The sequence below is a fragment of the Aulonocara stuartgranti genome (assembly GCF_965226115.1).
Source record: "Aulonocara stuartgranti genome assembly, chromosome: 10".
Classification (NCBI taxonomy): Eukaryota; Metazoa; Chordata; class Actinopteri; order Cichliformes; family Cichlidae; genus Aulonocara; species Aulonocara stuartgranti.
The window spans coordinates 1987008-1999457 of record NC_138946.1 but is presented as its reverse complement, the minus strand read 5'-3'; the positions used below and the strand labels follow the sequence as shown (position 1 = coordinate 1999457).

General features: G+C 40.8%; 2 protein-coding genes, 1 long non-coding RNA gene and 1 pseudogene across 4 annotated transcripts in view; all 4 read left to right on the top strand.

The window, feature by feature from the left end:
• Positions 1 to 12450, top strand: part of LOC309715298 — a 94754-nt gene that overhangs the window by 17026 nt on the left and 65278 nt on the right. The window lies entirely within an intron of this gene.
• LOC309715458 (olfactory receptor 4E1-like) lies at positions 2286 to 3709 on the top strand (annotated as a pseudogene). The gene is made up of 2 exons: positions 2286 to 2897; positions 3506 to 3709. The product of its transcript is annotated as an olfactory receptor 4E1-like (transcript).
• On the top strand, positions 3773 to 4851 carry LOC309715247 (olfactory receptor 8G17-like; the record flags this gene model as incomplete). The annotated part of the gene is made up of 1 exon (XM_082548226.1): positions 3773 to 4851. The coding sequence occupies exon 1, from the start codon at positions 3907 to 3909 to the stop codon at positions 4849 to 4851; it is 945 nt and encodes a 314-aa protein (XP_082404352.1). The 5' UTR covers positions 3773 to 3906.
• On the top strand, positions 8058 to 9532 carry LOC309715457 (olfactory receptor 2A25-like; the record flags this gene model as incomplete). The annotated part of the gene is made up of 2 exons (XM_082548612.1): positions 8058 to 8934; positions 9059 to 9532. A coding segment is annotated over one exon (810 nt), but the record flags the coding sequence as incomplete, so codon positions are not given.

Sequence of the window (12450 nt, the reverse complement as noted above, 5' to 3'; positions counted from 1 at the left end):
AAGCGCTGCTGGGTCCATCTTGTGGTCGCGTCGTACTGTCACGGCTCGGGGCAGCAGCCGTGTGAAGAGTGGAAGGAGGACTCAAACGCAGCACTATTTCAGACGTGAAGGGTGATTTATTGACAATACTGAACATAAAGTGGAGATGGCAAACAGAACTAAGGACGAACTAAACTGGGAGAAACTACACAAAGGAGTGGCAAACCTGAACATGAAGGGAGAACAGCAGGGAGAGCACGCAGGGAAATTCACCGGGTATGAACACAGACGACGCGACGAGGAACAGAGGCAAACACACACTATAAATACACAGAGAGACACTGGGAAATCACACACAGGTGGGAGACACAGCTGGACCTGATTAACCTGACGAGACAGGGGAACACTAACACCAGGGACCAATAGAGGGAGCACAAACCCAAAACCCAGTATCTAAAATCCCAAAACACAAACCATCCCAAAACAGCCCAAGAATAATAAAGAGAATAATAACAATAAGGAACACAAACACAAAGTCACTGAGTCATGGCCGCAGGACCATGACACTTTTATTCTTTACTATATACTCATAGTAGCAGCACATTGAGTGCTATTCATAAATGGGAGAGAGATCTTAATAATCAATATGTGGAGGAGGAGTGGAAACATAGCTAGATCTACTTTTACTTGCAACTGTTTGCAAGATACCCAATAAAAAAATTCGACACCGCCTAACTCCTAATGCCTGCATAAGATTACACCTGATGTGTCTGTATCAAATGTCAAAAAGAAACTTGTACCTTTTCCCATTACTTTTGGCAATGCAAACTAATTAAAAGATTTTGGAGTTCTATATCTCAAGATCTGAGTAATATCTTTAAGATTTGGATCCAAAAGGACCCTGGATATTTTATTCTTGGTTTACCTTCAAAATAATTAACATTAACTTACTCACAGCGTAAATTATGTGATAAAATATTGCTGTTAGCTCGGAAATGTTTTCTTATTCTTAACTGGGTTAACCTCCTAAGACCTGAACTCTTCCACGGCATGCATTTTTAATTTCTCTTTGATATTTGGGCTGATTGGAACCCAATGAATGTAAAAACAAAGAATTACTTCTTTTTTTTTTACCCGATTTTTGTTTCTAAGAAAAACGAGAGCCACATATGAAGAAATTTGTTTTAAATTTTGATAAAACAGAGGCAGTGTAATGTTATCGTAAGTGGATATCAGTCCCTTGTGGAGCTAAATTTAGTATTTTGGTCTAGACCAGTGTTGGTCAAGTTACTTGAAAAAAGTAATCAGTAACGAATTACTGATTACTTCCCCAAAAAAGTAATCCCGCTACCTTACTGATTACTTATTTTCAAAAGTAATTAATTAGTTAGTTACTTAGTTACTTTTTAAAAACACGATTTACAACCTGAAGAGGTGATAAAGTGATAGATCTTTCAGCCCAATTCTACTTTTTCTGCATAATCCATCATACAAAATGTAATCAAATGGAAAAGTCTCTTTTTAAAACTTGTTTTATCAGTTTTAATCTTTTAACTTTATGCATCAAGCAAAAATTTAATTATATGCATCATTCTCTGACTTGAATAAATTAGTTTAACATTTAAACCTATTTTCTGCACATTCCAGCACATAAAATAAAATTTGTTTTGTGTTTACACTCAGTCTTTCAAATAGATGCAAGTAAAACACAGCAGAAAATAAATAAAGTCAAAGACTCAGCGGTCCTGTTGCTCTATTTTCACCTGTAAAGCAGGACTGCAGTAGGCGGAGGTTTACCTTGGTGCAGGTGTGCCGCGGTCAGTTGCGCATTACGTCGTTGCGCACTCGGTGCTTGCTTGGAAGTTTAGGGTTTTTTTCGCTGTAAAAAGTTTTCTTCCCACGCACGATGGATGCTAATGTTTTTGTCACTTTTTATGGAATTAAACTCAAAGTAAGGTCAGTACTTCCACGCTTTAAACGCTGCACGCTCATACACAATCGATATGTGATCCATTGTTGATCTGCACACAGGTGTTGTCAGAACGGCGCACTCGCTTACGCCACTGTCGTGAGACATTCTCGCAAGAAAAATCACGGTTTTAGTAACGCAGTAACGCAGCGTTCCTAGGGGAAAGTAACAGTAATCTAATTACCGTTTTTGCAATAGTAATCCCTTACTTTACTCGTTACTTGAAAAAAGTAATCAGATTACAGTAACGCGTTACCAGTAAAGCGTTACTAGTAAAGCGTTACTGCCCATCTCTGGTCTAGACAACCCAAAATGTGATTTTAGATAGTGACTGGATTGCTTTTGAAATGCCTTTGAAATTGTCTTGTTCTTTCAGGTCCATGCAAAATACAAACAACATCTTCACAATACAGCTGGAGGGTTTAAATGTCCCACAGGAAGCCACATATGCTATGTTTCTTTTTCTTTTTTCTCCTACTTGTTTCTAATTGTTGCAAATGTGGGCATTGCTGTTTTGGTTTTTGTTGACAAGAGTCTTCACCAGCCCATGTATATCCTTTTTTGTAATCTGTCCATTAATGATTTATTTGGAAACTCTATCATGATCCCTCGTTTGCTTGTAGACATGTTGAGGCCTCCGTCTGAGCGCCTCATCAGTTATTATGAATGTGTGGTCCAAGCTTTCACCACACATATGTTTAGTACCACAGCTCACACAGTGCTTATGATAATGGCCTATGACAGATATGTAGCCATCTGTAATCCTCTGTGTTATGCTGCAGTAATGACAAATAAGATGTTGATGAAGCTGACAGTTTCTGCCTGGGGGGTGGCCTTTGTTTTGGTTGGGATTCTGCTCGGTCTGACCTTGAGACCGGGCCGATGCAGAACTCTGATCAAAAGCCCCTATTGTGACAATGATAAGATAACTCTTTATTGTCATTGCACAGTCATACATAGTACAGTAGTACAATGAAATTGGAAAACTGTCCTACGTCGGCACTACATATAACACAACACGACACGATATGACACATCACAACGCAACAAACAACACAACACAGTATATTAACTTAGTATAAAAAAGAAGAATCAGTGCATGTGTATCGCACACTGTTATTATTGCACATTAATTATTATTGCACCTTGTTATAAATATAAATATAAATATAATTATTGTTATTGTTTTAAACATTGTTTCCTGCCCCCCCCCCCCCTAAAAAAGTCCAGGGAGGTATCCAGTCAGGTCAGCTATTTACATTGGTCTGGAAGTCCAGCAGTTCATCTAAACAAAAGGCACTTAGCCTAAAACAGATATAGACACGTTTATCCTACCATAAAACAATAAGACAAGGTACGACCTCTCCAATGCAAACTTTGTGTGCATTCCAGAGTGCTCTGGAATGCACACAAAGTTTGCAGACTATTAAGGATCAAACCTCTACCAATCTACAACTAATTATAAAAGTCTAAGCATATATAAGTAGATATTTCTAAGCATAAATGACAATAAACAATACAAAACCTAACACTGCACTGTTTAACCTGTCCTTTGAGGATGTGTTCATTAACAATGTCTATGGCCTCACTTTCACTGTGCTTTTGTTCACAGGTTCTTTTGGTAGCATGGTTCTTACCTATACTAAGATTACTGTGGTGTGTCTAACCACTAAGAACAAGTCCCTGATCTTATTATCATTGCAATTACATCATTCAAAATCTGAGGCAATGTGGACACCCTCTGGGAGTCTGTGCCTATAAGACAGCGGAGAACAGTGGCAAACAAGCTGTGCGTTGATGTATTAGTCTACCAACAGCTTTACATCAGCTTTTCTATAACTCAGCCTCATTGTTTTCACTACTATAAAGTTCCTCCTGTAACTTTTATTGTTTCTGATAAGATCATATGGACTTACTATCTCATAAGATCTGTAAGTGTAAAATAACGTTCTTTCAGGATGATGGAGAACTACACCTACAACAGCTACATCCTCCAGTTAGAGGGCTTAAACACTTCAAAGGATTCTCTCTACCCCGCCTTTCTTTTCTTGTTTTTCTCCTACCTGTTTATAATGATTATAAATGTGGGCATTACTATTTTGATTGTCATGAACAAGAATCTTCACCAGCCCATGTATCTCCTTTTTTGCAACTTGCCATTGACTGATATTCTTGCAAACTCTATCGTGGTGCCCCGTTTGCTTATAGACCTTATGAGACCTCCATCTGAGCGCCTCATTAGTTATAATCAGTGTGTTGTTCAGGCCTACATTGCGCACTTGGTTGGAACCACAAGTCACACTGTTCTCATGATTATGGCCTATGACAGATATGTGGCCATTTGTAATCCTTTTCACTATGTTTCCATAATGACCAACAAAATGATGATCAAGCTGACAGTTTGTGCCTGGGGAGTGGCCTTTGTTTTGGTCGGGATTCTTCTAGGTCTGACCACACGACTGAGTCGATGCAGGACTTTGATCACAAACCCCTACTGTGACAATGCCTCATTGTTTAAACTTTCCTGTGAAAGTGTGGTCATTAACAACATCTATGGTATCACTTTCACTGTGGCTCTTTATGTGGGCTCTATAGGGGCAATAGTTCTTTCCTATACAAGCATTGCAGTGGTTTGTCTGACCAGTAAGAACAAGTCTTTGAACAGTAAAGCGTTGAAGACCTGCAGCACTCATCTGGTTGTTTATCTGATTATGACACTTAGTGGAATGACACGTATTACTCTGCATCGCTTCCCTCAGTACTCAGAGTACAGAAAAATCTTTGCTGTTTTGTTTCCTATTTTTCCAGGCAGTCTGAACCCCATTATTTATGGTGTGCAGTCCAAAGACCTACAAAAAGCCCTTTTGAAGTTTTGTGTATCCAAGAAGGTTTTGGCATCATAAACAGAATGTGTTTCTGTTTGTTTTTATAGAAATTCAACATCTAAAGGGAGATCATCTCTGACAGCTATTTTAATCATAATTAGATGGAAGTTAATGTTTTTACTGCTGTAAGAAACGAATGTATAAAACTTTAGTCAGCATTTCAAAATGTGTGTATGTTTGTGTAAAATAAAAGCTTAAGCCAATCTGTGGTTTTGTCTCATTCATGAAGTTTAATTTACATTAGATGACGTTAAATACAAAAGCAAATGTTCGCTATCTGCTGGTAAGCCTTTGTTAAACACAGACACAAGGACTGTGCAGTTTTATTGGAGCTAAATACATAATTAGTATTTAAGAAGAACATAATGGTATGAAACCAGCAATAACACCCGGTTATACCGATGTAATGAATCAGAGTAATGGCCAAGAGAATACCTTTGCATGGAAGTAATTTTTAGTATTCTTACTTATACCGTAGCTTTCATTTAAAACCAAAAAAGACAATCTCTGGACTTAAATCTGATTGAGATGTTTATATGAACTTAAACAGGCCGCTTAAAATACAGCTGAATTAAAACAATACTCCAAATCCCTCATATTTATGACACATGCACACTAGCCAATTTTGTTCTTACTACTGTGCATATGTTGGCAAATCAGACTGGAACAGTGAATTAGGAACAGTTCACAAAATCAGCACATATCACCATTTTGGTTCAGTATTGTATATGTAAGAAACTGAACCTAAACTGAAAGAATAATAATAAGTGTGTGAATGCGAGAGTGAATGAATAGTGGAAATTAGTCGAATTGTAAAGCGCTTTGGGTGCCCTGAAAAGTGCTATATAAAACCAATCCATTATAATAAGGCAATTTGGCATTAGGCATGTCATTGTGATAATCTTAAGTGAGATTCTTGTACAGTAAAATTTGAGTTGTTGATTTCCAAATGCATTTCATTTGTGAGGTAAAAAACCCCCCATTAAGATTGTTTTCTTTAAATTCATAAAGTTACTGCATAAAGTACATCAATAGTTACTCATTCTCTCATGTTAACTAAAAGGAAAATGTTTTTAAAGAGTATGATTTTTATGCTAAAATACAATGACCCTGCCATCTGTCAGACCTTTCGTGCATGTTCAGAACACAAAGGGTATAAAGTTCAGTCTTTTTTTTTTGACTCTTGGTCTGCTTCACCTTCTTCACTTTGGGGCCTAGTTGTCTGTGAGAAAAAGAAATTACAAACAGAGATTAACAATAACCCAGTTATTTATAATACAATAAGGTTTTGGAGGGAAATGCACAAAAGGTTGGGCAGAGATTTTTTTGACTCCTTTATTGAGAAACAAAGACTTTGTTCTAGGAATGTCTCGCAGTCTGTTTGATATGTGGCATAACAACAGGCTAAGGGCGATTTGTATTTAAACAACACACTGATGAACTTTCAGCAACTGGATTCAAATTTTAATATTCCTAGAGAAAAAATTTTTGGGCTTTCTCCATGTTTGTCATTTTGTTGATTCTGAAATTTCACAATCTGCAGAAACAGCTATATATGAAGATTTGGAGACTTTTCTTATTAAACAAAAAGACAGAACTCATTTTATTTCTGCCTTTTATTCTTTACTGTATACTCATAGTAGCAGCACATTGAGTGCTATTCATAAATGGGAGAGAGATCTTAATAATCAATATGTGGAGGAGGAGTGGAAACATAGCTAGATCTACTTTTACTTGCAACTGTTTGCAAGATACCCAATAAAAAAATTTGACACCGCCTAACTCCTAATGCCTCCATAAGATTACACCTGATGTGTCTGTATCAAATGTCAAAAAGAAACTTGTACCTTTTCCCATTACTTTTGGCAATGCAAACTAATTAAAAGATTTTGGAGTTCTATATCTCAAGATCTGAGTAATATCTTTAAGAATTGGATCCAAAAGAACCCTGGATATTTTATTCTTGGTTTACCTTCAAAAGAATTAACATTAACTTACTCACAGCGTAAATTATGTGATAAAATATTGCTGTTAGCTCGGAAATGTTTTCTTATTCTTAACTGGGTTAACTTCCTAAGACCTGAACTCTTCCACGGCATGCATTTTTAATTTCTCTTTGATATTTGGGCTGATTGGAACCCAATGAATGTAAAAACAAAGAATTACCAGATTTTTTTTTACCCAATTTTTGTTTCTAAGAAAAACGAGAGCCACATATGAAGATATTTGTTTTAAATTTTGATAAAACAGAGGCAGTGTAATGTTCTCGTAAGTGGATATCAGTCCCTTGTGGAGCTAAATTTAGTATTTTGGTCTAGACCAGTGTTGGTCAAGTTACTTGAAAAAAGTAATCAGTTCCCCAAAAAAGTAATCCCGTTACATTACTGATTACTTATTTTCAAAAGTAATTAATTACTTAGTTACTTAGTTACTTTTTAAAAACACGATTTAGAGGTGATAAAGTGATAGATCTTTCAGCCCAATTCTACTTTTTCTGCATAATCCATCATACAAAATGTAATCAAATGGAAAAGTCTCCTTTTAAAACTTGTTTTTATCAGTTTTAATCTTTTAACTTTATGCATCAAGCAAAAATTTAATTATATGCAACATTCTCTGACTTGAATAAATTAGTTTAACATTTAAACCTATTTTCTGCACATTCCAGCACATAAAATAAAATATTTTTTTGTTTACACTCAGTCTTTCAAATAGATGCAAGTAAAACACAGCAGAAAATAAATAAAGTCAAAGACTCAGCGGTCCTGTTGCTCTATTTTCACCTGTAAAGCAGGACTGCAGTAGGCGGAGGTTTACCTTGGTGCAGGTGTGCCGCGGTCAGTTGCGCATTACGTCGTAGCTACTCGGTGCTTGCTTGGAAGTTTAGGGGTTTTTTTTCGCTGTAAAAAGAAGTTTTCTTCCCACGCACGATGGACGCTAATGTTTTTGTCACTTTTTATGGAATCAAACTCAAAGTAAGGTCAGTACTTCCACGCTTTAAACGCTGCACGCGCATACACAATCGATATGTGATCCATTGTTGATCTGCACACAGCTGTTGTGAGAACGGCGCACTCGCTTACGCCACTGTCGTGAGACATTTTCGCAAAAAAATCACGGTTTTAGTAACGCAGTAACGCAGCGTTCCTACGGGAAAGTAACAGTAATGTGATTTTAGATAGTGACTGGATTGCTTTTGAAATGCCTTTGAAATTGTCTTGTTCTTTCAGGTCCATGCAAAATACAAACAACATCTTCACAATACAGCTGGAGGGTTTAAATGTCCCACAGGAAGCCACATATGCTATGTTTCTTTTTCTTTTTTCTCCTACTTGTTTCTAATTGTTGCAAATGTGGGCATTGCTGTTTTGGTTTTTGTTGACAAGAGTCTTCACCAGCCCATGTATATCCTTTTTTGTAATCTGTCCATTAATGATTTATTTGGAAACTCTATCATGATCCCTCGTTTGCTTGTAGACATGTTGAGGCCTCCGTCTGAGCGCCTCATCAGTTATTATGAATGTGTGGTCCAAGCTTTCACCACACAAATGTTTAGTACCACAGCTCACACAGTGCTTATGATAATGGCCTTTGACAGATATGTAGCCATCTGTAATCCTCTGCGTTATGCTGCAGTAATGACAAATAAGATGTTGATGAAGCTGACAGTTTCTGCCTGGGGGGTGGCCTTTGTTTTGGTTGGGATTCTGCTTGGTCTGACCTTGAGACCGGGCCGATGCAGAACTCTGATCAAAAGCCCCTATTGTGACAATGCTGCACTGTTTAACCTGTCCTGTGAGGATGTGTTCATTAACAATGTCTATGGCCTCACTTTCACTGTGCTTTTGTTCACAGGTTCTATCGGTAGCATGGTTCTTACCTATACTAAGATTACTGTGGTGTGTCTAACCACTAAGAACAAGTCCTTGAACAATAAAGCCTTGAAGACCTGCAGCACTCACCTGGTTGTATATCTGATTTTTTTGTTCAGTGGTATGTCCATAATCACTCTGCATCGCTTTCCTGAGTACTAAGGGAGCAGAAAAATTGTTGCTGTCCTGTATCACATCATCCCTGGAAGCCTCAATCCCATCATTTATGGTATGCAATCCAAAGAGATATATCAAATGTTAAGTTAAAGAAGGTTTTGCCATTATATTAAAGACAATTTTCAGGGTTATTTGAACAGTTTGAAGTGACATATTAATGTTTTTTAAACTGACAGTGTGCAGAGATTGTAACCTGATTGTAACCAGGGCGCCACGATCTTCAGTAAGTTGGACTTGCGCAACGCCTACCATCTGGTGAGAATCCGTGAAGGGGATGAGTGGAAAACGGCCTTCAATACTCACCTGGGCCATTTCGAGTACCTTGTGATGCCGTTCGGCCTGACCAACGCCCCAGCCGTGTTCCAGGCTCTTGTTAATGATGTTCTCAGAGACTTTATTAACCGATGTGCTTTTGTCTACTTAGATGAGATTCTCGTCTTCTCCAAATCTAAAGCGGAACATAAGGTCCATGTAAGGCAGATCCTGCAGTGTCTACTGGAAAATAGGCTCTTTGTTAAAGGAGAGAAATGCGACTTCCACATGGATTCAGTGGCATTTGTGGGCTACATCATCACCAGAGGGGATTTGAAACCTGACCCGGCAAAAGTTCAGGCAGTGTTGGACTGGCCCAAACCACCCGATCGCCGGCAGCTTCAGCGCCTTCTGGGGTTTGTTAACTTCTACAGACGTTTCATCGGGGATTTTAGTAAAGTTGCTCTGCCTCTCACTAGGTTAACGTCACCCAAGGTGCCATTCCAATGGGACCGGCTGGCTCAGGAAGTCTTCTCTTGCCTCAAGGAACAGTTCGCCACCGCCCCAATCCTTCGCCAGCCAGACCTCTCCCTGAAGTTCATCGTGGAGGTGGATGCATCAGAGACTGGAGTAGGGGCCGTGCTCTCTCAACAGTTCGAGGGCAAGCTCCACCCCTGTGCCTTTTTCTCTCGTCGTCTTTCCCTAGCCGAGAAGAATTATGACATCGGAGACTGCGAACTTCTGGCCGTGAAGCTGGCTCTGGAGCAGTGGAGACACTGGCTGGAGGGGGCCACACAGCCGTTTATTGTATGGACTGAATACATCCGCTCGGCGAAATGGCTCAACTCATGGCAGGCCAGGTGGGCTTTGTTTTTCACCCGGTTTAATTTCACCATCACTTACAGGCCAGACTCACGAAACGTTAAACCAGACGCTCTTTCCTGGCAATTCGCTCCAGTCGGAGAGAAGTCCGACCCTGGATCTGTTCTGCCTGCTTCCTGTATTATTGGAGCCGTTACGTGGGAGATCGAAGAGCTCGTCCGGGAGGCACAAGAAACCGACCCTGATCCTGGCACGGGCCCCCCTGATCGACTCTTCGTTCCGGCGGCTGTCCGGTCCCGAGTGCTCCAGTGGGCTCACACAGCCCGTTTTTCCTGCCATCCAGGAGTTAACCGCACCACTGCATTCCTGCGCAGGTATTTCTGGTGGCCCGCCCTCATTAACCCTTATGAGCCGGTCGGAGCGGGCACGCTCTGTTTTGCATAACTATTTTTAAATCCTGGTAGCTCTGCAACCACGTAAGCTAGCGCAATAATTTTTTTTTGCATATGAAACCGGAGGAGTTGTACTTACATCTTATGCCATCAGCTTGTCCTATGTCACAGTTTCCTTCCACATATAGCTTTGCAAAAACTGCATAAAAAGCGCTTGCAGCAACAAAAACATAATATTCCAGAAACACGCTTTTGCCGATCCTTCCAGCTGTTCATAACACTTCCTACGTTGGAATAGACGTCAGCGCGAACTTTTGCATGTCCGCCATTACCTGCCCGAAACCGGAAGTGACGTCATTTTCGCGGAAATGTAGTTTGTTTTTACCATCAGGGACTCAGGGCCTATACTGGTGTTTTTAAAAGTTATATTTGACTTTGTGACTTTCTGTGTCTTTTCTGGGATGCTTAGGACTCATATTGCACTGCTGGAAATAGTTTTTGCAAATTTGCAGTATAATATTTATTTTAGTTTTTCCTGCAGTATATAAAAATTGGTGTATTTCAAAAATAAAACTATGAAGACACTCAAAATAAATTTCCTGTGGTAGGAAACTATTTTGTGCAACTTTTTTGTATTTACAGTTTTGAGGGATAAGCCTCTTAAATTTCTCTAACTAGAAATATATGTTAAAAAAGCAAAAACGATTTTCAATTTTTTTGTAGTTTATTGCACTTTTTTGCAATTTATGTAATTACTATGCACTTAATGAATACATATCATTAAAATCTGGGCTATAATTGTTGTATTGATGTATAGCAACTTGAAATGCTCCCAAAAATGGCACTACAGCATGTAAAAATATAATATAAGCTCTGGTGGACTTGGTTCTATGGTAGGTCTTAAAGGGTTAAAGACTCACGGGAGTACGTAACCGCCTGCACCACTTGTGCTCAAAATAAGCACTCCAATCAACACCCGTCTGGACGTCTGCAGCCACTCTCCACACCCAGCCGACCCTGGTCCCACATCTCTCTGGATTTCGTCACTGGTCTGCCACCATCTGCAGGTAACACTACAATATTGACCATTGTTGACCGTTTCTCCAAAGCTGCCCATTTCATTGCGCTTCCTAAGCTCCCTACAGCCTTGGAGACTGCCCGACTCCTCACCACACATGTTTTGCGGCTCCATGGCATCCCTGAGGACATTGTCTCGGACGGGGCCCTCAGTTCGCGTCATGGGTGTGGAAGGAGTTCTGCTCTGCCATAGGAGCCAAGGTCAGCCTCTCCTCTGGCTTCCATCCTTCCGCCATGGATGGAGTATGCTCACAACAGTCACACATCCTCTGCTACCGGCGTGTCACCCTTCAAGGCGTCTCTGGGATACCAACCCATGGTTCCCATGGTTGAAGGTGAGCATACTGTTCCATCTGTCCGACATCACCTCCGCATGTGTCGCAGGGCCTGGCGGGCCACTCAGGCGGCTTTACTCCGGATGAAGGAACGCAATAAAGCACTCGCGGATCGCCACCGGACAGCCGCCCCTGAATATGTGGTGGGGCAGAAGGTATGGCTCTCCACTCGATTCATGCCCTTACGTGCCGAATCTAAAAAACTCTCCCCCAACTTCATCGGCCCATTTGAAATCAGTGCTATAATCAACCCTGCATCCGTCTGATTGGCACTGCCACGCAATATGCATGTTCATGATGTATTCCATGTCTCTCAGGTCAAGCCAGTGGTCTCCAGCCCGGTATGCCCTCATTGCAGGCCCCCGCCGCCCCCCCGGCTCGTGGATGGCCAGCTGGTTTACACCGTCTCGTGCATCATGGACTCCCGGCGCCGGGGTCGGGGATTTCAGTACCTGGTTGACTGGGAGGGCTACGGGCTAGAGGAACGTTCCTGGGTGCCCCGGTCGGCTATCGTGGATAGGGGTCTGCTCCGGGACTTCCACCGCCTGCACCCGGGTAAGCCTGGTGGGTCGCCGGGAGGCTCCCGTTGAGGGGGGGGGGGGGGTACTGTCATGGTCCCTGTGCCTCCCTGGCCAGCCCAGTGTGGCCACAAGTTTTTGTTGTTTTTCTCTCTCTCCCTCTCTCTCTCCT